The following is a 26,861-nucleotide window of genomic DNA, read 5'->3' as shown; positions in this document are numbered from 1 at the left end:
GCATTTATGCGTTAGATCCCGGAGCAAGTGATATTGCTATCTCATTCTACCGCATGGCTGAGTCCCTTGGAGTGGCCGGCGTTGGCCCATCGTGTAGAGGAGCCATGAAACAGTCGTGCTTCGATACTATTATTGATGAAAGTTCCTTTGTACAGTCAACGTCAAGGATATGTTTACATTTGTCGCCTTAATACAGTCACCAACAGAGCTATGAATACAGGCAAAGTGCCAAAAATATGTATACACGACCTTAATGTACAGGCAATAAAGTACTATATACATATTTTTGACACTTTGCCTGTATTCATAGCTCTGTTGTTGACTGTACAAGCGAGTAAGGAGCAAAAGAGTAAACGTATCTTTGACATAGCCAGGCGTGGCTCACTCCGCGATTTCGTCGCTTTGCTACAGGTAGCTAAAAGTACATCCGTTCCACACCAATTTTGGTGGCTATTAGTCAATATCCGCACGTGGCGCTGTCGCCACCTAGCGGCCATATCAGTCCTGATCGTAACAGACGCGTTTTGTTAGAGAGTGAGTCTTCTGTACCTAGTACTATTAGGTATTTATTCTGTGCATGATGTCGGCAAAAACAAAATTTATTCTGTGACATAGCTTTGACGTCAACTGTGCAGGGAAATTGATTTAAAATGCTAGAAAACTCTAGTAATTCTGTTTCCGAGTCCATTTAGCTGACAAAGTAGAAATTATAACATATAAATAACAAGCACTGCGTGTGCAGCAAAATCTCTGCAGACTTTCCTTGGTCTAACTCTAACACCTTCATATTTTGTCTTTAAAAAAGTATAAAATGAAGTTAAAGGTACGCCCGATGTTTACCCCAATCATACAGAAATCGAACAAAACGGATGTTCCATATTAAGGCCGTTTGTTCTGGTATTTAACTCAGCAAGGCCGCACGAAAGTGCCCAAACTCACTTACGCCATTACTCTTCTATCAGCCACCGTATCAAACTTTCACCTTCATGCTCAGAATCATTGCCAACTTACACAAAACATCCCCAAAAAATACCTTCACCTCTATGCTTTATGTCTTAAGAGCTAAAATTGCGCTGAATCTTATTTATTGACGGCATTTGACGTGGGAGATGTGTTAAATCTTTTTAAAAATGGCTAACTGTCAAATTGACGGGTAATTTGTTTTTCAAAAGGCGAAGGCGCGTAGCTATTGTGCCGTTATTGAGCGTGATAGTCTATTGTCTATGGGCGTATTGAGAACAATTAAGTTAATTTATTGATGGTTTTCGTGAGACGTATGAGTTGTAGGATTCTATAACGAGGTATTTAAGTCTGTAGTTTGATGTTGTGTTATAGAAATAAATGTTTTCGTATTGATAAAATTATCTTATTAAAATACAAGGTTTCACTTTCGACACGGATCAAACGAAGGCTAATTTAATAGACGATTTAATTGCTACCAATACCTTAAAACATGCAGGCATTTCGACGTAAACACCTTTGATATCAGTATCACCCTTTAAAAATATGCAGGGCCCTATTTCACCAACGTGACAAATGTCGCATTTGTCGACATCATTGTTACTGACGTCACAGACCTCCATAGGCTACGGTAGCCTCTTACCATCAGAGGGGCGGTGTGGTTGTTTGCCACCAACATGTTAATTAAAAATAACTCCACTATATCGCCAGTAAATAAGTATTTATTTTGCGAAGCTAATGACAATTGTCACAAGAAATACGACAATTGTCACGAAATTCCGACACAGAACTCATTTACTGTCAAGAATTACCGAAAGTTCTTTGAAATCTTGTGACAATTGTCATCATTATCATCATAAACATCACAAGAGAAATACCTGTTTTTTGCCGATATAATAAAGTTTTTTTAAATAATACAATGATGGTGACAAACAGGAATACGGCCCGCCCGATGGTAAGCGATAACCGTAGCCCATGGATGCCTGTGATGTCAGCAACAATGAGACTTGTCGAATTGTCGCACCTGTCACGTTGGTGAAATAGGGGCCTGGTGTCTTACAGTCTTCTTCTTCCTCGCGTTATCCCGGCGTTTTGCCACGGCTCATGGGAGCATGGGGTCCGCTTGGCAGCTAATCCCAAGAATGACGTAGTCGCGAAAACGACTGCCATCTGACCTTCCAACCAGAGGGTAAACTAGGCTAGGCTAGATGGGGTATAGTAATGTCCGTATTTTCCAATCGGAAAACTCTCCAGGTCAAAATAAGTATACAATTATCACGGTACACTCGGTTATGTTATCAGCTTTCTACTCTACATACCGCATGATAATCGAGCTAATGTCACCGATTAGCAGGCAACTGTTGCCTGCTTGGTGTAATTGTCACTTTTCTACTAATTGTGGAGTTGTGGGTCGGCTAACAGGAACGATACGGTAGTGTTCGGGTTAATCTTGATGGTCTGATTTAAATTGTCTTGACATAAAGTCCTTTAACTGTCTTAGTTTTGTGCCGGTTCTGTTTGGTGCCCACCAAACCGTTCGTCGCCGTTAAAGCGTTCGCAAAATTTTATTGTTTAGGAAATATCAAATGCTTAAATGTAATTGGACGGAATGGGACATGTTGCCAGGCAGAGTGATGGTAGATGGACCAAAATGTTTCCGGATTGGTCGCCACTTTCGGATGAAAGAAGCGCCTTGCGTCCGTTAGCTCGTTCGGTGGACGTGATTCAGAAAATCTCGGAGCACGTCTGGATAGCCCGGATTGTGACAAGTAGCGGACACGAGAGGCCTATGCTCAGCAGTGTGTGACAGGAGGCTAAAATTATCGTGATGATGATGACTTGGGCTTATATCAGATCTAAAATATCTTTATCTTTAAAAATCTGTCAACGAATCCAACAAGAAGACAAAAGTGCCCCGAGTAGTTTCTTGCCGGTCCCATATTGGGATACGGTATCCCGGATACCTAATTACCAACCCTCCTCTAATTGAAGAGCGATTTAAACCTTCTCGGGCAGATGTGGGTAAGAGCCGGTGTAGCTTTATTGTATGTATGTATAAACACTTTATTGTACAAAACACAAAACACAAATTTATGGCACAGGATAAGAATTGATTGATTGAGGATTGGATAGGGATTTGTCGTTCATAAGCGAATTGTAATATGCCTTCTTGAATAATACTAGTAAACTATCTTTATCTTTAGTACAGTCAGCAGCAGAAGTTGCTAAGCGGTCTAGTTGTTCAAAATTACCTTGACACGCTCTTATAGGTACTCTTAACAATAAAGGCGTCAAGATCATTTTGAAAACCTGGCCCGCTTAGCAACTTCTGCTGCTAACTGTACTTACTGAAATATTTCGTTTTGAAAGCAATAAAGATACAATAAAGGCTGCAGGCACAATGCCGATGTAGTGGAATAATAGTAAAAAGCGAAACCGCCTCATTCAGGGCGGAACGCCTTTCACTGCCATACGCCATATGCCATGCCTGTACCGGTGCGTCCATGAAACTCGACTTCCAGCGGTTTGCCATTTACAGCCAGCATTAAAGCCTGACCAGGTATATATGACGACTTTTTCCTAAACATCCTGGAAGGCAAGATTGAAAAGACAAGAGAAAGAATCCCTTCTTTCTCTTGTCTTGTCAATCGTCTCTTGTCTTTGTACTTCCTAAAGTATCTACTCATGTGGTAGGCATTTTTTCTTAGTTTCGTTCACTGTAGAAAAATATATGTGAGGTCTCCTTATACTCCCCTCCCCCAACGTGACCTGTCGTGATTTTTTCGTGCTTGCTTCCCCCCTATTGAACCTCGCGTAATTTGTGCACAAGCCCTAGGTATTAAGGTAACCTAAGTAATAAAATGTATGTGGGTAACAAGTGCAACGTTAAACTAGGTGAGGTTCGTAAGGTTAACTAAGTTAGTGGCTAGGCGCGGTCCGCCGAAGTGTCTCAACCGAACCGTGAAATGCCAAACGCTGCACGACTTGGCTATTACCAATGCTTACAAAGCCATTGAACGGCCTGATGTCCTATTTTTAGGATAAGGAAATTTACTTTCGATTTGTCTTCATTGAAAGTGGCAACACGTAGATTATGAGAAGAATGTATGTATGTATATGTGTAAATGCCAAGATAACGCGAGGAAGAAAAGAAGAATGTATGTATAGGTACTAAAAAATTATGATCATCCGAAATCTTAAAGTTCCCCTCAAGCGAGTAAATACTACCATCTAGCTATATACATAGACCGATAGACCACTTCTTGATTATTAAATAATCAAGAAGTGGTCTATGGTGGCGGTGGTTAAACTAATGTTATGAAAAATCACCGAGAAGATCGTCAAGGTTGTAATAACCAGTTCAAAACCATAATAAGTTGTTAAAATCTGAAACAAAGTGAACTAATGTTTCAAAATCCGGGCATCTATTAGACGGATATGTGACGTCCCACGGGTAAAGGTACCTTATGGCAGTTGGTGCTTACGCTATTATTAACGGCACTCTACAATATTATTGCGGCGCTATGCGACGTAAGCGCCAGCCGCCATAAGGTACCTTTTGCCGTGGAACGTCACATTTAAATACACGTGCGATCATTGAGTCTCTTCAGCACGTCTGTAAGGTGTACTTAGAAGGGTTATGTATTGCGAGATCACACTTAATACGGTTCTTCTAAGATCTAAGACAACTACTCGGTAACAAATGTGACTAAACACTAGGCCAAGTCAAAAACATCTTATGCTACATTCCTTTACTGCCGTATATGCTCATTTAGAACTGAACACGAGTTGGAACGACCTGACAATTGACCCGTTGCGTTTACGAGATACTTGATAAGATTGGAACTACTGTAAGAACTACTGTAAAATTGTAGAATATGGACTCTATGACGATTGATTTAAGGTATCATGGAAATAGTTCATGGGTCTTTTATGGTGTGAGGTTATCATATGATATATTTGTTCGTGCTGCTGTGGTCAACAATCGGGTCATCTTTTTTCTTATAGCATAGTTTAATACTATTGTTGTCTTGTTGTGCAATAATATATGACGTCCCACGGGTAAAGGTACCTTATGGCGGTTGGCGCTTACGCTATTATTAACGCCGCTCCACAATATTATTGCGGCGCTATGCGACGTAAGCGCCAGCCGCCATAAGGTACCTTTTGCCGTGGAACGTCGCATATCCGTCTATTAGATGCCCGGGTTTCGAAACATTAGTTCATTTCGTAACAACTTATTATAGTTTTGAACTGGTTTTACGACCTTGACGATCTTCTCGGCGATTTTTTCCTAATATTAGTTCAATTATTTGGTTCACATATTATTAGGTTTTGATACGACTTTGACGGTCTGATCGGCGATTTTTCCAAACATTAGTTCAATTATATGGTTCAGATTGAACAAATTATTATGGTTTTGATACGACTTTGACGATCTGCTCGGCGATTTTTCGAAACATTAGTTCAATTATTTGGTTCGTGCTGTGATTTTTTTGCCGTTTTTTGCGTAATGCTATTTTGCGCACCTGGCCGGTTTTTATTACCAGGAAGAGAAATCCAAATCTAAATATCAGTTACTGCAATATGCAAATGTCAAACGACTCGATCAGGCGATGTTCAAACGGAATAATCTCCTCTTATCTGACATACAGATTTGCTATCGCCGCCCGAACCACTAGATCTGGCGGTGATTGCACGATTGGCTGTTTTCGGTTTCGGAAATGGAAAATCTGAATATTGATGTCGGCGGCCGATCGTAAGATCAGGCATATCGTGAAATTCCTAGGCATATCGTGAAACGTGAAAATCTTTGACTCGTACGAATCGACGGAGCCCCACGTAGCGGGGCTCCTATTTCTGGGCAGTTTGCCCTTCGGACATCTGAAGCAATCTAACGAACCTATCCTTCCTATATAAGAACATTACACGGGAACATTATACGATCTGCCTGATCTTACGATCGGCCACCGACATTGACATCATATCCCGAGAGTTTTGTTTATCTGGTATAATCCAAACCCAAGTTAGGGTTCATAAAAACGACGAAGCGCTTCGCTTTGCTCGTCTTGGCGGATTCAGATTTATGATGTGGATGGGCAATTTCATTTAAAACTTAAGTCATGATTTAGTAACGTCTAACCGTCATAGTTCTAACAAAATTTATGGGATTTGACATCACAATTGTATGGAACCAACTTGCTGGGGACTGAAGCAACCAGATAGGGAACTATAGTTGGTCAAGCAAATCTTGTCAGTAAAAAAGTCGCGAAATTCAAATTTTCTATGGGACGATAACCCTTCGCGTCTACATTGTTAAATTTGCCGCCTTGTATGTATATGTTAGTAGAAATCTAGAAGAAGAAGATTTCTACTAACAAGATTTGCTTGACCAACTATATCTATCCACTAAAGGGGCCCACTGATTAACAGTCCGCCGGACGGTATCGGCCTGTCAGTTAGAACAAAATTTTGAAATTTTGTTCTAACTGACAGGCCGATACCGTCCGGCGGACTGTTAATCAGTGGATCCCTTAAATTTGATCCAAACCTGTCAAAAAAAAAATACAAAAAAAATATCGGCCGAGATACCAATGTGAATGATGACGTTGGAAAGAGGAGCGAATCGCTAATTTGCTATCTATGTTAGTCATTGATTGTAAACTGTAAAGCGTTTAGAAGGACGTGTTATCAAGATACGAACGATAACAAAGTAGAGTAGCCTGCAGACTAATAACAATTAATACCTAAATATTCACCTAACCTAATGTACTGTAAGTATTGTTTAGGTTTTAAATTTGTTATAGGTATCCTTTTATATTAAGTATGCATTTAAATATAAGAGTTTTTTACACACCTCACGCATACCAAACAATAATAGAGTTGCGTGCAAATGTTAGTAGAAATACAATTAGATATCAGATATTTAAGTAATTACTCACGCCAGATGGTATTTCGATAATGTTAGCGCCGAAACGATAGTACAAACAAAGTCGTTTCATTATTAAATTGCATCGTAGGAAGGCAACCAAATAGGGACTTGTCGACATTTTGGTTTAGATAACAAAGACATTAAATAATGCTAGTTTCAAAATATGAAACTAAGTACTTGGTTGACAATAATCGTCGTAATTGACGCTTACGCAACTGGAGTTAAAGATAAAACGATGATAGAGATAAATACCAAATATATAGATTCAAAGAAGTTAAAATGTCTTAATTGTTGGTTATCTCTTGATGAGATAACGATTTCATCAGCAACGCATTCCTCGATTAGACTAAAAACACTTACATATTTTGTAGAGCTGATCCTCCTCACCCTGTTAACCGGTTTCTTCTGCGCCCTTTTGTACTTGTTCATCTCATGCAGGGCATGATTTCTTCGGTGGTCCTCTGTGTGGACCACAGGGTCCTCGAGCACAAACCAATCCGTGACGGAACCGCGGCGGCCCGTCGGCGATCGCACTGCACGCTTCACTTCCAACGCTTTCGACAACTCTTTCTTAAAATCCTCACTCAACTCATCCACTTTAGATACTGGCACGATCTTTGGAGACTGTTGACACAAAGTATCAAAGCTGGAGCTACGACGATGCCCCTGCACTACTTCTTTCTTAGGTTTAGTATACGTTTCACAATCACTTAAATAGTTTTCACTGAACATATCCACAGTTTTTTCGAATTCGTCTATTAAGTCCTGCACTGATTCACGCTTGAAAATGTTCGCTACTATACCACTGGAAGCTGATGTAGCATTAGATAAGCTGGAATTATTAGGTGATGATAGTTCTGAAGGGAATTCTTTAATACTTTTAAGGAATACCGAGTCGTCATTATCGTAGTATACGTTTGATATGTATTCTAAACTCTCGTTTGATGTCCACGCGTCTCCCATTGTATCAGTACTTCCAAATACATAAGACTGATTCCTAGACAAGGTCGGTTTCTTGTAGCATTCTTCTTCTTCTAACGCTCTAGGTAGGAACTCGAAACTCTTACTCCTTTTGTAAACAGGACTATGCGCTTTGTTTTCCAATAGTTCTTTGTTTCGAAAGAACCAGAAACGCTTGTTAGATTTACTATCCTGCTCACTTTGCCGCTTCGATTTATCCATCCTTGGCTTATCTCTGTCTCGGAACTCCTCGTGTTTAATCTCATCCTCTTCAATTGTTTTGTATTTGTTCTTTTCTGGTTTGTCCTTGTTTCCAAATATGTTGATTTTAGAAAGTTTGTCTCTGAAACTGAAGGATTTCTTCAGACGTGATACTTCATCATCGAACGGTTCTGTTGGCGTGAGCGGTTCCGAGCTAGGCGTTTCTATTACAACAGGAAGGCACGCTGAAAGTAATCCCGGCTGTCTGTATGTTACAAGCTGGAGGTTGTTCGGGCGTCCTCGGACAGGCTCGGGTGGTTTCGGCTTGAGTCTATCAGGTAGATCGCCAAGCAGACCCCTCTCTATAGCGAGAATGTGTTCCGCGTTGATTTTCCTCAAGACATCAGGCCTCTTGTAGATCCTTGGCTTATCGTTATCCATGGTGGCGTCGTCACCGCCCCGCGGCGCGTTTTCGACTGCGTTATCACGCGATATCTCATAACTGATAAACAGCGATAGCAACTCTCAAATAGCTCGTGTAGGTGAACAATTGCGTTGGAGTTATTAAGTTATGAATGAGGAAATGCATGATGGTGATAGTTTGACTTGACATTTATATGATTGCGTGTGTGATGATACCAAACTATCACGAACAGAAAGTTTTCCGATGTTGCCATTGAAATTTGAGGGAAATTATGTTTTACAAATTTATTATCAATTGAAGTTGTCATAATTTGTATGAGGTAAGTATAGTAACAGCACCAGTCATGGGACATTTAAGAGGAAATTTGGAGTATTTATGATATTTCCCGTATACATGTAAATAGTCTACTGCTTAGCGTGTTAAAAGATGAAAGTCCTACCCGTCTTTCATGTTTTAGGTGTGTTGTATCAAAGATACAGCAATTAGTTTCCACATATTTAACAAATTAAAACTATGCTTTTTTTCTCCAGTCATGGACACCAAAGCTCCAGTAATGGGCCCCCGGTAATGGACGTGGATCCAGTAATGGGCCCCCTATAATGGACATTGCCCTATCAGTATAAAATATGGAAATGGGGAATAAGTTACGGCAAAAAAATCAATTTTTGGTATAAGCATTTATCGCTGAATGTATTTTTCTTTCCACAGCCAATTATTATTGTATTAGATCCATCGAGACAATTCTAATATACCCAAACACAATTAGTTAGGGTTTATTGCGATAAAGTTCCCATGGCCACCTCCTGTCTCCATCATCAGATAAGGTCCATGTTATCATAATATGGCATTATCATCCGATTTTCATACTTAATTACGTACTTACACAAAATCTCAACTGAATCGGAAATCGAAAAGTGGCTCAAATTCAGCTACCAAGATTGGACCCACACTAACTAACAGGGCAAGTTAAATAAAAGTTTGGAAAAACGATATTAATTTATCCGAAGTCCGAGAATACCTCCTGATTGACATATTTCGTAACTACATTTTACTTCTGTATTGTTTAAACATGAAATTATGGTATGGCAAGCATCATTCTGTCAATTGTCCCATCATAGGAGGTACGCAGTTTTACAGCTCCTATAATGGGATTGGGCCAAATACCACTATTTTTTTACATCTGTGGACTCACAACATAGTGTGTTGTATACCTTATCTCATGGTAAATGCAACTAACAAAACACATTCTAGTTTTCATCAAGTATTAATTAATTGAAATTTAATAAATTAACTCACCTCTCTTAGCGAAGTTGTTAAGAATTCGTAGTGGTATTTTTTTTCAGTGACGCGACAACTTTTGTGTTGACGCCAATTTCTTAAAAAGCAACCAAATTTAATGAAACTTCAAACTGAAACAGCTCTTGGACTCTTATTTATGATAATATACAGCCAGTGTTTATAAACTACTTTTAGATACTTATTTCAGAGGAATTATGTTTTTTTGTCCCATTACTGGTTCCACGCCCATTATAGGGTATACTACTATACCTCACTTATACCTGAAATACGAATATATATAGGCTTTAAAGGTAACAAAAGCTATTATACTAAAAAATACATGAAATTATGAATTAATTTGTCCTCTTTTTAATGGCTTGCCTACCTGTCATCATAACTTAAGGGACTTAATGGTCCATTAAAGGTTAAGATAATTCGCTTTTAACGTAAATGGAGCCTGCCTCATTTCTTGTTTAAACTGACATTATGTGGGTATTGTTTAGTTCTAATATTAAAAAATCATTCGAATAGCTATCTTTTTGCGCATACATTTAAGCTATCAACCACATAAAGTTAGTTTCATTCACGGTGACGCGAAGATTTGTCAAATCTAACCTTTAATAACATGACAATACGAGTCATCGTGAATGACACGATCTATATCTATCTACAAACCTATACCTATGTATAATAAGATATAAACGGTTCAGCATTCATCCGGAATATTATTTACACGCAAGATCTTATCTCAGAGGAAAAGCGTAATTTCATTTCATTGCGTGAGTTGGCGTTGCTCTTTGATTTATAGCTATTTATCTAAAACATATACTGAAATATCGCTGACGTTGGCATTGCGCATTAGATTTTCATACCTAAATATTATTCGTATAGCATCCAAGATCCAAGTGACCTTGCGTACATAGTACATAATTGTTTTCAATCATTTTTCCATCGTATTTTCTCGGAAGCACAGAATAAATAATAGTACTAAGTACAGAAGACTCAACGCGTCTGTTACGGTCAGCACAGATATGGCCGCTAGGTGGCGACAGCGCCACGCGCGGCTTATGGCAAACACCAAAATTGGGGCCGAACGGATGTACTTTTAGCTACCTGTAGCAAAGCGACGAAATCGCGGAGTGAGACACGCCTGTCGGAAGTGTTCGTATTTTTCATGGTAATTCAGTCAACATCAGTACTTTTTATACCGAGACTGACTGATATACCAAGACACGTTCGTACGTTTCCGTGAACTTGAAAGTTAGGTACCTTTCCTTTTATTGGTTTTTAGGTAGGTACAGTCGACGTCAAAAATATGCTTACATTTTCACCTTATTACAATGTAAGGAGCAAAAGTGTAAACATATCTTTAAAGTCGACTTTATGTAAGTACGGTGTTTTTGGGCAGATTATCAATTTATCAGAGGGGTTACCGCGAAAACCGAAATTCGCAAATTGCGGGGATCTTTCTCTTTTTCTCCAATGAAGGCGTAATTAGAGTGACAGAGAAGAATGCCCGCAATTTGCGAACTTCGATGGTCGCGGTTATAGGCCAGATCAGATATTATATCTCGACTGCTTCTTTACGCTACGTCTTACGTAGGCGAACAACGCGCGAACGCGGCGCGGCGCGGCGCGGCGAAAGCGGCCGCCGCCGCGCCGCGCCGCGCCGCGCCGCCTGACATTCGCGTGCAAATCGCGCCGCACCGCGTTCGCAACGAGATCGCTTACGTAGGACACTTCTATGAGCATCAAAGGATTGATTTCGCCGCGCCGCGCCGCGCCGCGTTCGCGCGTTGTTCGCCTACGTAAGACGTAGCGTTAGCTATTCATTTTCTAATTCGGAGACAGTTCAGCAGCCACGTTTGTTACGGCTAAAGAAGAAAAGTTTTTCACGTATTGGCACTGATCTAGACTTTGTATTATAAAATTAAATACCTAACTCTCGGACTAGACTATTATACTCTATATCTACTACTATCTGAGAGTAAAAACGTGATTTCATGTGATATCGTGCGCGTGCGTCTGATTTATGACTACTATGTGCCCAATTAGTTATGCCTGTTAAAAGTGAGACTTTAAAAGTGAATTGTGTTGTTCTATTTTCGTAACGTAATACGGCCCCGACACTATCATGAATACTGACATTACTTTGATGGAATGACGTTTTTACTGATAGTGTAGGGATTGACATGAAGGTATGACGGCAAGTAATGAAGGTTATTTAAATAATTTTCGTCAGTATTGGAGTTATGTCAAAGTAATGACGCTAGAAATGACATTACTACTGACAGTGAATTGATTAGAATGATGGAATCAGAAATGACAGAAAGAATGATGGACGATAATGAAGTTATTGTACTGATAGTGAGTGTAGCGCATAACCATGCTTTTTTATCTTATTGTAATGTCAACTCTACAAAGGCAATGGCTGTAAAATTCCCCACATATTTCAACCAGGGGGGCGACTTATGAAATTCGATCGCTCGATTTCGTCACTCAAAAATCGGTGGAAAACGGTGAAATATATTATTAATTATTGAAAACGAGTATTCTATTAGAAGAATTTAAATGCCTAGCAGTGGTGATATTATTAAACTAAATACACGAAATCGAGTGGCCGAAATTCAAAAATCGGCTCCCAGGGGTGTGTGTTTTTTTGTAAAATATGAATTTGAGCCGAAATAGCAAAACACGTGTCCATTATTTTTTCATGTTCTCCAACATATATTCAAACCAGTAATTAACTAGCAATTTGCTTGAACAAAACTCTCTAATACAGAAGTTAGAGCGTTTTTTCACTTTTCAGTACTTTGGAGGCTAAATTCTCCCAGTAAGTTGAGTATGGGCAGCTAAAAAAATACGTGTCTGTTATTTTAGAGTACCCTATAACATATATAAATCAAATCGGAGCCTAGCCGGATAGTTGGGTACCCTTCCTTGTTAGTACTTATTTAGGAGAAGTAAGTACTCGCCCAAACTCGCTCACCCAATAAGAACATGTCTAACACCAGTAGCACATGGGCAGTAAGTATACAATCCAATCAATGCGAGTACCCTGTAACCTTACCCGTAACCTTGGCACGTTGGATCAATATGAACATCTATTTCGTTAACCTTAGTGCGAACTTGGTTCTTACTTTACAGATTTACTTTACTTTAAAATAGTGTTTCAAAATTGTGACATGATTGTGTTGTGACTAGACAGTGTATTTACATTTACGCATACTATTGCATGATTCTTAAATACCGCATAATTTTTCGTAAATCAGTACGTACATTTTTTAGGACATACGGTCAAATTGCGCTTATATTGTTTTCTAAGCAGTAAGAAGAGTACCTACCCTAGGTACTCTATCTCCAGGTATCCACCAAATATCGAAATCTGATGAAAAAACCACGGCCCACAGTGTTTCGTCTAGAACAAGCTAGGTGGACAAAAGTCGTTATCAAATTATCTCTAATGAGTCATTAGATATGATAAACAACATGTTGAAACCCCCAAACCCATTAATAGATTATGTCTAACTTTCTAATTTTATGAGCCATAGGGTGCAGAAGTCAGCTAATGAGGTAAGTGCAATTGCACAATTTAATCAGTTGCAATTTTGTGATGCGTTCAACGACATCTCTTACAAGTAAAACGTTATTTTATGAAAAGGTTTGGTAATAGATCTTATAACTGAAGGTAAGCACTTTATATTTTTCATAAAAACATGTTCATATCAGTTGTAATAATGCTCGTATAGAGCAATAAATATGCACTTAAAAACGTGATGATTTTTTCTTCATTTTATAACTTTGATAGACTAGCAAATACTTGACACCGCTTGACACCGGTCTAGATTTTTGATATTATTTACTTGCATAATTCTATTTTATGATGGTGTATATTTCATTTTGCAGAAATTTGCATAACATTTTTTTTTAATTTTTTTTGCAGAACACGTTTTCTCTATTTTAAGGAAGGGGTTTTTGAAGAATGGACAAATAAGGGGAAAAACGACGAAAATTTCCACCTTTATCAGTTTATATTGGTAAAATATGAGTTACGAGATTTCAAAGAAGAGTCTGAGAGACGGTTAAAAAATATTTTAACCAGTTATTCATCAAAACTGAATACCAAGTGGAATAGTGCGTCAAGATTTAAAGAAGCAATTTGTGGAAAAGTTTAAAAGTGGTATGGATGGCCAAAATATAGAATTACGAGTGTACATAACTAGACCAAGTGCATCAACGTCGTCTGAAAATGTTAATCCTGCAGGAAGACCCAAATTAAACTTCAAAAGTTCCCCTTTTGAAACGGAAAAAACGCTGAGTTAAAGATCTGGTACAATTATGTACCTATATTTTAACTGCTGCCGAAATCCCGATTGATTCGTGATCGACAGAAAATAGAACACGGCAAAAATGTTAAAAAATATTAGAGAAAGTCCACTTAAGCCAACGTAGTCTTGTTCTTACGACAGCAGTAGGTACTTCAATGAATTCTAGGCAGCTAAGTGTTAATGAGGCATTAGCATATTATATTGAGTCAAAATCGACAAATACAAACTTACAAGCAGACTAAAATGTGGTCAATGAAGGGTGATTATCATAAATATTCATTATATCATTATTTGCCCAATGCAAAAGGTACAAGCGTGTTATATCCTTCAGAAGAACTTTAAAAAACTTACGCAAAACAAGGAAAACAATTATTATTCTGATATAATACATGAGTAAGAACAGATTATAAGTTATTAATAATTAACAGATTAATTATTAATAATAAGTTAAGTTTTAATTAATTTTCTATATTACATTTTTATTTTTTTTGTATATTTTAAAGTAAATACTATGAAAATAATGTATCTAATGAACTGTAAAATTTTGTTTATTATTGTGTTAATAATTTATTTGCAAAAAAATATATAATTAATTTAAATATATATTTTATTTTAATTTTTTTACTTTTTTTCATGGTATTTTAAAATTTTTAGTAAATTATATTTAATTAAGCAATACTAACCATAATACTACCCAAAAACACAAAAAAATAATTTTGTCCACCTAGCTTGTTCTAGACGAAACACTGTGCGGCCGTTAGTTAATCAGAAAAACTTATATCCTATGTTAGTATTTACATAGAAACACTTATAACTACATTAACTATTTACTACCTTAACATTACTACTAGTACGTCCATAATGAACAATACAAATTGATACAGAAGTGTGTCAAAGTGTGTTTGCATAATGGTGTTCTGTTATAAAACAATAACAGAGTCCCCGCGACGCTCGCCGAGGAAGAAGAAAACAACCACTAGTAAGTTACTTACATACTTACTAACATATTAACACACAGAGGGTCCACCGCGGATCACGTGCGACGTGTTGCCTCTCTGTCGCACTTGTAAATTCGTGCATAAGTGTGACAGGGAGGCAACACGTCGAACGTAGTTCGCGGCCCTAGCCGCGGCCTAGCTAAACGCTTTCGTTGATATTTAATTTTTTTTTCTCAAAAATGGACGGCAAAGTCGACTTTGCCGTCTAAAAAATAGGTCGCGAAGCGCGTAGTTTATGGTCAGTCAAAAATTAAAAAGTTCAAAACATTGCAGTCTCGATTTTGGGACTGCAATGTTGCATACAAATTCCATTATTTGTCGAGTTCCAAACTTTTTAATGAAATGACCATATCAAATGAAGGCACAGGCCCATTAAACAGCCAAACAGATGATTAGTACCGCGACTATTTAGATGTCTCAAATAGGTTGGCGTATTTTTGGCAGAAAAATACACTTCTATTTTTTTATTAAAAAAAATAAAAAGGCGGCAAGGGCATTTTCCTGTCAAAATATATATGTAAGAACGTTGCTTTTGTAAAATATTTCTATGATATTTATATTTCTTGCACCATTTTTGAGAAAAGCACTATACACCGTGAAATTGTAGTGGTTGCTTTCCCGCGGCAGGGCGATTTGCTATCGGTAGTACTTTCGAATTATGATAGACAAACTTATAAATCAACTGTTTTCCAAAAAAAAAAATTACAAAAAAATAACCTAAACTCGAACAAGCGAAAAACAATAGTAACACACTAAAACTGCAAGTCGACGACAGTTCCCGATATTGGGTGTCATTCTGAATCCCTAACAACGTTTGTCCTAAAGTCACTTGCTCTAACTGGTTTGTCCTAATGGGCACATGCCCTAACGATCAATTGTCATAACGATTATTTTCCATAATGTAATGGTTAGCCTAAGAATCATTTGACCTAAGCATTTATACCATAACTATCAAGATCCCTAAAGTATTTTACCATATTTTCGAAATCCCTAACAATGTTTGGCATAAAATAACATGCTCTAACTGTTTTGACCTAATGGCTATTGCCCTTATGATCTATTATCATAACAGTTATTTTTCCTATTGATCAATTATCATAACAATTACTTTCCATAATGAATGGTAACGAACTGTTGCCACAAAAGTGTGTTAGGTTAGGTTAGAACTGTGACCCTCGAAAAAACGAACTGCTGCCACAAAAGTGTGTTAGGTTAGGTTAGAACTGTGACCCTCAAAAAAACGAACTGCTGCCACTAAAGTAGGTTAGGTTAGGTTAGAACTGTGACCCTCGAAAAAACGAACTGCTGCCACAAAAGTGGGTTAGGTTAGGTTAGAACTGTGACCCTCAAAAAAACGAACTGCTGCCACAAAAGTGGGTTAGGTTAGGTTAGAACTGTGACCCTCGAAAAAACGAACTGCAGTCACAAAAGTGGGTTAGGTTAGGTTAGAACTGCGATCCTCGCATAAATGAAATGCTGCCATTGGTTAGATTAGGAGGGAAATTTAAATTAGGACATACGAGTATTAGGTCAAGAAACGATAGGCTAAGTAAAATTAGGTAACATGATGGTTAGGATATATAATGTTTAGGCCTAACAATAATTAGGCAAAAAAAGAATTATGCTACATAACATTAGGATAAATACCCAATATGGAAAGTGCCATTAGGGAAAAACATATTAGGACAAAAAAAAATCGGCCAGTCGATAAAAGGGAAACCAAAATTAGGGTATACGAGTGTTAGGACAACTGATCATTATGACAAACAATATTAGGGAATGCAAAGATAGGAGAAAAAACTTTAGGGATTCAGATATAGATCCCCCGATATTGTAAACAGATAAACAAATAAACAAGCACATGTTACTTTTTTAAACTGTGTAACAGGCTAGAGTGCTTTACTGTTTGACAACTGAAATTAAAATTTACTTAGACTGTTCCTTCACGATTAACAGCTGAAATAAAACCTTTTTATTAGTTTGATGATTGCCATTACGTTGTGTCAACTTTGGTAAATCGAATAATTAAATCCTCTTCGCTTATTAAACTAATGTGATAACAGATCCTGTCAATGTCATCATTGCTATTTCTAGTAAAATGGATCGACATTACGAATATTCTAATTTAGAGTACGTCGCGATGGTGCAGCTGTACGCTAGGGCTAACTACGACTCCCACGCCGCCCGGCGACTTTACGCGGAACCGGACCATTTACAGTCGCTGCGTCTTCGGGGGATTTTAAACCCCCAAGTTCCACACAGACGAACAATGGTCGCCGCAACACACACAGCGGCTGCTTAACCACGGGCAGTTTCAAACGCCAGCACATGCACAGGGCAGAGGTGATTGTGTATTGAACGTGGCGGATTGCAGTTCGAACAATTATTGCGGTATCGGGAAGTTTAAGTGTTTGTTTAAGTTTTTGATCATTAAAAGCTTGATCTTAACTTGTTATGTTTACTTTTAAGGATCTGCAAACTAACTGCACGTAAAATGTGTGAAGGAAAAATAAATGGAACTACTTTTTAGGTTATTTTGTTTCATTCACTCAAAAGAATTAGGTAGGTACTACTGCAGTGCTACTACTGGTGTTAGGTCACTTTCGAGTTTCGTTCGACACATTTATAAATCTGGCATTTCTTAACATTATTTAAAAAAAAGATTACACATCGACTGTATATCGATAGCAGAATCATTTCGTTGCGGGAAAACAACCACTAAAATTTCACGGTGTATATGACTCGGCTGGAAGGCTACTTGCTGGCTTCGGATTCAATTAAACGGACTCCCAAGGTCGTCCGTTTAAAACGAATCCTCAGCCTGCAAGTAGCTACTTCCGAGCCTCGACAATAATGTACTATTAAGTATGTTGCACCAATTATATTGAATTGATTTTTCGCATGGTAGTAGCTAATACTATTTGCAGTTTAAGTGATTTTTTTCATAGGTGTTACAAATACTTGTTGAAAAGAGCTGTCAAAAAAATGTCTGACCTCTTAATCATTATCTTTTCAGGGAATTACTTAAATATTTAAAAAAATCTGAGTTATACCCCTACTCATTCTTTGTAGCTACCTATATAATTTGGTTTGATTGCTCTACCTTATATAGTTCAGGAGAAAAACGACTTTGAAAACTGTGTCCATAATACGACGTTTTTGACATTATCTCGGTGACGGTTCAAGATAGGGGGCTGAAAGTTAAGGTGTTTCTATATTATAAGATAGCTAACAAATGACATTATAAAAATCCGATGGATGGACTGTGTGAGAGATGATATGAAACGAATGCAAGTGAATGATGAAATGACGGGCGACAGAGAAGTATGGAAGAGAAAGATATGCTGCGCCGACCCCAAGTGAATGGGACAAGGGCAAGAGAATGATGATTCGTCACAGGGGCCACTTCTCCTTCCTTAGTCTGCTACACCCTTTACACTAGGGTACTGTTAAGTTTTTATCGTGTATTGTGACATAGGTACGTCACTTTCCCACTTACAAACTTGTATTGTACAGTCACCTGTAATAATATGTGACACAAATAACCGCGGTTTCGGTTAAAAACCGATTATTTCCATACAAAAAATAACCGATTTGCATTCCCTAGACACAATGAAGGCCGCAAAAATATCTGACACGATCTTATTTGTAGAGCTATAAGAGCGCGTCACATATTTTTGCGGCCATTGAAGAGTAACATATTATTGCAGGTGACTGTACCTTCTCTAATACCACCAAACCAAATTAACTGAAAATATTTGCAATTAACGTCCGGGTTTCTGTGTTAATAGTTAATTATACGTAACCACGGCAAATTCTCCGGAAACCGAATGCATTAATCCTCGGCAATAACTTTATGTCACCGAGTTCGGTAATTTACATATGTCGCAACATGCACATGTTAATTGTACTCACTACCGGCAAAGACACGTGAATAATATAGACTAACAATTGCCCTACAGTACAAAGTAGTTTTCCTTAATACATGTCGTCAGGTAACAACCAAAACTCAATAATTAAAGCCGGATACTCATCAGCAGATTTGCGAACCACGTACATATTATGTTTTTTTGGTTACAGTACATGCACCGGGTACGGTTACGGCTCGCTAATGAGTATCCGGCTTAATTTGTGTTTGTCATCGCCTCCAAAAGAATGTTTCCAACATTAGATATATATATAATTTATACTTACGAACAAAACTTATTAAAGCATCGATAACTGAGTTTACCAACTCCCTTCCTGTCATTAAATTTTGCTCGTTTAAATCCGACGTCTGCTCATATGATTGCAAACATCCAGTCTCTATTATTTTTGGTCTGCTGTTGGCAACTGACCGGGTGTCATAAGACGTTCGTAATAAAGTCGCAGACAATTAGGTAACCAGTTTTCACACCAATAAGGATCACGCTCTCCTTTTGAATACGGAATCATATGAGATACACAATCTCCTGTTTTTTGTGAAAATTGAATTTTTCCTTTAAAAAAAATTACAAAAATTATTAACAGCTTTCATTGTCCTCATATTATAGAGATACACGCGATTACAAATCTCTCGTGGTTGTGTCAAACTATACAACATAACTAATTCAATAATATATTTATTATAAGTTAGATATTTTTGTAGATCAGCTCTCGTATGTATTTTATTTTGTTTTTGCCGACATCACAGAATAAATAATAGTACTAGGTACAGAAGACTCACTCTCTAACAAAACGCGTCTGTTACGATCAGCACAGATATGGCCGCTAGGTGGCGACAGCGCCACGCGCGGCTTATGGCTTTCCCCAAAATTGGGGTGGAACGGATGTACTTTTAGCTACCTGTAGCAAAGCGACGACATCGCGGAGTGAGCCACGCCTGCCGTCATGAATACAACAGCGCCTGATGACAATCAATTAGCAAAGTGCTTGAAATAACGTTTGTGTCTCACTGCCGTATTCGAACTTCAAGATATTCACAAGAGACGACACGTACTCGATCCATTCTAGATACGTTATAGTTTAGATATCAACTAGTTCTCTTTTGCAGCGCAATTCGGGCAACTACTTAATGTCACTTTTACGTTAGATAGAGTAAGATATCTATTAGATGTGAATAGGATCTCTAAGTCATCTCCTGTGGAAATCGTTCAAGAGTATCTCCAGAATCGCGCAAATGTCAAATTTGATAGGTTAGATCTTAAACATATCGTTATCGTATCTTGGTGATGTCTAAAAGATATCTAATAGATGTCTATTTCAAAATCCGAATCGGGCCCTCAATATTCAATAATATTCATTTAATTTAACCTAACATTATTAAGCAACTCTATAGCGTATAGGTACAATTACATACCAGGTACAGCAACGTGGGTACTTAACTACTATCCTGCTACTACTACTATCTCGTCATGTTAGTGCAGGGCTGCCAGATCGTATAATAGGCTAGGAAACTCGTATAATGAAATTATTTTCGTATACATGTCGTATAGTTGGTCAATCGGTATAATTGGATGCGAAAAAAAACACCGATGTCAAACTACTGTCAATGCTTCAAAAAACAGTGTGCCAATCAGGCGTGGCTCACTCCGCGATTTCGTCGCTTTGCTACAGGTAGCTTAAAGTTCCGTTCCACCCCAATTTTGGGGAAAGCCATAAGCCGCGCGTGGCGGTGTCGCCACCTAGCGGCCATATCTGTGCTGATCATAACAGACGCGTTTTGTTAGAGAGTGAGTCTTCTGTACCTAGTACTATTATTTATTCTGTGGTGCCAATACTGTTATACGATTTAATGGAACGGCAACTACTTAAATACACGTCAACGTGGGCTATAACCGCTAAAATACAAGTTCGCAAATTGCGGGCCTCTTTCTCTGTCACTCTTATTACGCTGTCATTGGAGTAAAAGAGAAAGATCCCCGCAATTTGGGGGCTTACCGTAAAAACCGATCTAAAATAATAGTTTTTTTTTGTACTCCTATAATGCAACCGAATTTCGTATAGATATATGAGATATATGTTCTGGCAGCCCTGTGTTAGTGGGTAAACATAAACAGCCAAAACAACAAATGGACGGACAATTATATGTATTATATAACAGCCTTTGGTTGTGAAAAATGGTTGGTCCCATAATAAAAATCCTTCACTATTAGATGGACGCTAATCATTTGACTTAATCTACCAGAATAATCATTTTAACTTAATGTACAAGAAAGGGATAAAGCATAAGTTAACTAATTGAAGCTTGTAAAATTATACAGGGTGTGTCTGACTATGGGGCTTTAAATCCAGGGCTCGATTCTACTCGCTAAACTGAGGTACTTTTATTATGGAACCAACCCCGAAATCCCGAAAAATTTTTTTACTCTTTCATACATTTTGGCTGATCAGATGTTGACGTTTTTTATGGAAAAGCCAAAACTTTTTCCCCGATTTTAGGGTTGGTCCCATAGTAAAAGTAGCTCATTTTAGCGAGTAAAATCAAGTCCTGGATTTAAAGCCCCACGGTCAGAAACATACTGTATAGGTATTTGGGGTTAAACTATCTATACCATTAACTATAAAAAAATATTTCAGGTCGCACTAATAAAATATCAGAAATACTCGGCCTCGACTCCAGTACGGACTTGGCTTCCGTCCCTGAACGGGAATGGCGTCTCCTGGCTGCCCTCGCTAAGAAGAGGAAAGATGAAGACGATAGAGAGAGACTGGCCGACCAGTTCCATAAGATGTGGCTGCAGGAGAAAGAGGGACGGGAGATGGTGAGTGCTGGTTGAGAATACTAACTGCTAAACCATTTCTTAAATTTCTTTACGCCTTTCAATAATCTAGGGAGTCTAAGCACCTAAGGAATTAAAAGCAAAAACCGGGCAAGCGCGAATCGGACTCACGCACGAAGGGTTCCGTACCATAAAGCAAAAAAAAAAACGGAAATAAATGCAAAAAGAAAACGGTCACCCATCCAAGTACTGACCACGCCCGACGTTGCTTAACTTTGGTCAAAAATCCCGTTTGCTGTATGGGAGCCCCACTTAAATCTTTATTTTATTTTGTTTTTAGTATTTGTTGTAATAGCGGCAACAGAAATACATCATCTGTGAAAATTTCAACTGTCTAGCTATCACGGTTCGTGAGATACAGCCTGGTGACAGACAGACGGACAGACGGACGGACGGACGGACGGACGGACGGACGGACAGCGAAGTCTTAGTAATAGGGTCCCGTTTTACCCTTTGGGTACGGAACCCTAAAAACTGAACTTAGACGTTACTTATCCTTACCTTACCCGTATTTTAATGGTAGGTACCTAAGTATACTTATTCAAAGTAGTCTACCTGTTTATCGCTTTCTGCTTCAGCTTCGCGTCAGTAGGTAACTGGCAGGAAGTTGCGCAGGATCGGGACAAGTGGCACGCTCTCATTTCGGAGGCCAAGATTCTCTTTGCAGAGATAAAGTAGTTTAGTTTAGTTGTTTTTCATGTTTTAGATGGAAGCCCAAACCTCCCTGCAATACAAGCGTTTCATCAACCGCAAGCGGGAAGATGAGCGCGTATGGCACGAACACAGACGGATGCTGAAGAATCTCGAGCAGCATATGCAGAAAGACCAGCTGCTGAACACCATCAGATGGAAGGAGCGGAAGGCCGAGGAGCTGCTGGCTTGGACGGAAGATAAAAAGGTATTTTTTTAAGGTAGAAGAACGGTTGACGACAACGTGTATAGACATTGAAATTCCAACAGCCTATCAAGTCTTAGCGAGGCTCAGAAAACTTTGATGTGTATGTCTGGTGTGAGATTTCGCGTGAATATCCATCGTTTGCTCTTTACCAACAGAGGCTTTAGAAAGAACGTGAAAAAGAAAGTTTATCGTGATTTAATCCAATATCAATAATGAGAAGTTCTTTGATGTTGAAAAGCCAGGAGCAGTATCCACGAAAACACAAGATGCTAGTAATCGTTCGGAGTAATGTCTAAGGAGGTAAATTGTTGGAGAGAGGAAAGAAATGTGAACTTAGATTAACAAGATTCATTTTATTACAACGTCAGATATCTTAAAAGCTAACGGTAGCTACACTGGGCAGATTTCTTTCTTATCGAAACCCTTCCCACGAGTTAGTCTCGTTATCAAGTCCCAGGCACGTTTCGGCTGGTCTGCGGGCACGTAGTGCGTAGCTTTCAGCACGTAAACGTCCCTCAGAAGACGCGCGCTCCTCACACATCCTGCCAACTCACCATCTACCCTCCATGAGTACCGCTTCGCTGACTTGTATTCGTCTTCACCCGTAAAATTAAAGTGATTTCTTAAAAAATCAACTATTCCTGCGTAGGACACTATATGATCGTCTTCTCCGCCGTAAAGGGTCACCGGATAGTGGTCTAGTAATTCCGACAACCAGGGCGCCATAGACCGTGGTATATCTTTACTCAAATATTGAAACACTTTATTATTAAACTCGTGATATGATAATGTTCCAACATGGATAGCCTTCCGAACTTCGATTTTATTTAACACTGCAACATATTTATCACCATCTTCTTGAAGCGGATCACATTTCTCTAATTTCTTAGAGTTTGTTTTGTGTTCTGAATCTAATCTGAAATTATTCTGACTGCCAGGATTTATATAAGCACCGCCAATAATGAGCCCTTTAAGGTTTATTTTAGTCTTCGCATTGGAGTTCTTTTTGTGGATCGTGTGAGCGAAAGCCGGGACGTACTTTCCTGCGTAAGATTCGCCAGTGATGAAGAAATCGTTTTTCTGCAGCTCAGGGAAGAGTTGGAAGAACTGAGTGATGGTGGAATAGAGTTGTTCGCCGACTTGCGTCTCGTCTGTGCAGTATCCGTTGGTGTCGTTTGTGAAGCTGAATCCCACGCCCACGGGGTTGTCGATGTAAATCACGTGGTGGTTCAGAGCCCAATGGTAATGTCTAGGCAAAAATTGACCGTTTTGTTCTGTAATGGGGCCGTTTTCGCAGAATAAGCCAAACAGCGAAGATGCGCCCGGGCCGCCCTGAAGCCATACGAGTACTGGCGCCTGATCCTTGTCTGGAAACATGCTCGGGAAGTACCAGAAGAACTGGTTGGAGTCGTAAGCCTTATTGACGGTGAAGAATCCCGTGTAGCTCTCGATTGGTAAACTATCGTTGAGGTTTACTCTGGCTAGATGCCTGGCTTTCTTGATGTCGCCTTTCTCGAGTAATGGTGTCAAAAACAGGGGCTCACCGGGATCATCGCTTCTGACTTTCTGGGCCCAGAGATTATGTTGGGCATGGGCATATGACAATATGGCTTGCCACGATAGTAGGATTAACAGTAAGCTCGACATTATGACGATAAGACTGAATATTGAAATCAAAAGAACTCCTTGCGTTTATATTTAAAAACCGTCGCCATTAAGTGTGCATACTCGTCATACCTACACACACATGTCAGTAATAAAGCGGCAAAATATTTCAGTTATTGAAGACAGAATTTTCTAAGGTACTGATCGATCGGTTCTGACGTCTGTCTAATGGCTCGTCTACACTATCGGCGATGATAGATGACGACTGGCGTGGAAGATAGTGTAGAGGGCATCCCAGTCCCCGCCATCATCGTCTATCATCGCCTGCGACAAGTGAGTTGTCGGTTTTTGGGCACACATCAAAGGGAATCGCCGGGCGGTTCCTACTCCAGGTTATAGTGTGGATGCTTGCACAATGATCTTGCCGACAATAGACGATGTTACTATCAATCAACGATCATCGCTGATAGGCATAATATAGATGCTAATGGATGAAAGCTTCTGCGTGAAGCAGCATTTCAGCAAACATGCCTTGAGACGGGAAAAGAAAGTAAATTAATGCTATATGTATGCGAGAAAGTCGAATCAGAGAAGGAAAACGTTTGCGGATGCCACTCCCAGTTGTTTTCTGGCAGAAAAGCCTAACATTTGACAACTCAAATATTAACCAATGTGTCCCACAGCCGTAGGGCCTAGACGGACGCCACCATGACGGTACGCCACTACGTTTTTACTTCCCCGTGGAAGAGGTTACGTCGTGGATGTCAAGGATAAATATCCTGGAAAACCTATAAAACGACTGGTATGGTAATTATCATATTCGTGGTACTGACGTCCACATACCGAATAATGTCGTCAGTAGATAACTCAACGACGAGGTAGCAATAAAAGTATATACCAAATAATTTGAAGTATATATTTTTATTACTGACATGAGTAGCTATTAACAATTAATTAACCCTTTTAATGTCACGCCTGTCGTGCGCAGCGCGCCATGGTGAACCTTGTCAGAATACACGAAGGTTGATCTTGTAGCCAGTGTAGCCGCGTGCGACAGTTGCCAGCCAGACAGCCTAAATATCTGTATAATAGTGATACTCGTATTAAGAGCCACCCCACATCTGGCGTCTTTCGAGCGTCGGCGTCTACAATTCTATGGCCGCTGCTCGACGCAACGTCGAAGCAACTGCGCAGCGACATCAATTTCCATAGCGCTGAGTGGCGCTGACCAGACGCCGACGCTCGAGGGACGCTAGATGTGGGGTGGCCCTTATAATTCTGAACACGTGTATTGTACTAATTTCATTCTTTCTTTCTACAGGCATCCGATCTAGTCAACAGGGTTATAGAAGACGAAATGCGCTCATTTCTCGCAGCAGAGAGACGCTCACGCCAAGAGTCAGCCGATGAGTGGAGAAGGCTGGTCGAAGTGGAGGAGACTAAGAGGAGAGCTGATGATGCGGATAAGAGAAGGAACGAGATTCTTCGAGACTCGTCTAGGGTAAGAGAAATTGGTATAGGTTCGTACATTTACCTTGAATTGACATCAGAACTAGTCAACAGGGTACCTACTAGTACGAAGCTCGCATTCATAGCAGCAGAGAGGCGGTCACGCCAAAAGGTAACTGTTTTGTTTTTATAAAGAAGTATAAGTTTGCGTGAACTATAGGTATAGGAATAGGAGGAATCACATAAGCCCCCTTCTTATTTTATTACCGCAAAGTGTGAGTGTTCAGTGACCTCTATTATTAAAATAAAATAAGGGTGACAGCTGGTAGCTACAGTTACCAAAAGCATGTGAGTGGGTAGGAGCCACAGTAATGGGCCACGAGACAAACCCTTTCAAGGCGAAAGGCAGCGTACCATCGCACACACTGAACTGTACATCGGTTGACCTTATGCCTTTTGTAATAAGGTCCACCGATGTACAGTTTATTAGTGTTGTTGTACTACGTAAGTTGTATAGCCTTTGATGCTTAATATAGCTGTAAATTTAAGTTTTCAATTTAAGCCACGAGGTTGCTGACTCTCCTTCGACGAGCATTCCTTATTCTGGCAGGTATCGTATTGGGTCATCCCATTCGTTTTTCGTCAAGTTCTTAAATTAGTCCTATTCTGCTTTCGTCACCCATTCTACATTCGTCACAATCGTCGGTGGCTTTCAATGTAGAATGCGTGACGAAAGCAGAATAGGACTAATTTAAAAACTTGACGAAAAACGAACGGGACAACCCAAGATTCCTTCTGGCATTTATTTAATGTTTTTTTTACAGCGTATAGCTATAAACAGCGCCCTAAACACCTGGGAGACGTCATTAACCCGCGAAGAGTTAGCCGCGGCGGACGCGGCCCGGCGCGCGCAGTACGCGCGGCTGGCGACGCTGGCGGCCGCGCGCGGCGAGCGCGTCACGCGCGCCCGGGACCTGACGCGGCGCCGCGCCCGGGCGGTCGCCGCGCGCTGCGAGCTGTGGAGGGACGCGGTGAGGCGGGGGAGTTATTAGGCGACCGACAGAAAT

The 26,861-nt window shown here is 39.5% G+C and overlaps 4 protein-coding genes across 4 annotated transcripts in view; 1 reads left to right on the top strand and 3 right to left on the bottom strand.

Annotated features, from left to right (window-relative positions):
* Positions 1-26,861, bottom strand: part of LOC134674463 (uncharacterized) — a 402,905-nt gene that overhangs the window by 368,491 nt on the left and 7,553 nt on the right. The gene's annotated exons all lie outside the window — the stretch shown is intronic.
* Positions 7,100-8,752, bottom strand: LOC134674830 (uncharacterized). The gene has a single exon (XM_063532982.1). It carries the CDS (start codon positions 8,492-8,494, stop codon positions 7,100-7,102), a length of 1,395 nt encoding a protein of 464 aa, XP_063389052.1. The 5' UTR covers positions 8,495-8,752.
* On the top strand, positions 14,954-26,861 carry LOC134674604 (golgin subfamily A member 6-like protein 6). The gene is made up of 5 exons (XM_063532715.1): positions 14,954-15,062; positions 21,640-21,824; positions 22,549-22,740; positions 25,667-25,846; positions 26,619-26,861. Exons 1-5 carry the CDS (start codon positions 14,993-14,995, stop codon positions 26,844-26,846), a joined length of 855 nt encoding a protein of 284 aa, XP_063388785.1. The 5' UTR covers positions 14,954-14,992; the 3' UTR covers positions 26,847-26,861.
* Positions 23,109-24,416, bottom strand: LOC134674452 (venom serine carboxypeptidase-like). The gene has a single exon (XM_063532524.1). It carries the CDS (start codon positions 24,385-24,387, stop codon positions 23,131-23,133), a length of 1,257 nt encoding a protein of 418 aa, XP_063388594.1. The 5' UTR covers positions 24,388-24,416; the 3' UTR covers positions 23,109-23,130.

Source organism: Cydia fagiglandana, chromosome 20 (genome assembly GCF_963556715.1).
Source record: "Cydia fagiglandana chromosome 20, ilCydFagi1.1, whole genome shotgun sequence".
Classification (NCBI taxonomy): domain Eukaryota; kingdom Metazoa; phylum Arthropoda; class Insecta; order Lepidoptera; family Tortricidae; genus Cydia; species Cydia fagiglandana.
Note: the sequence above shows the minus strand (reverse complement) of the source record. Positions and strands in the feature narration are given on the sequence as shown.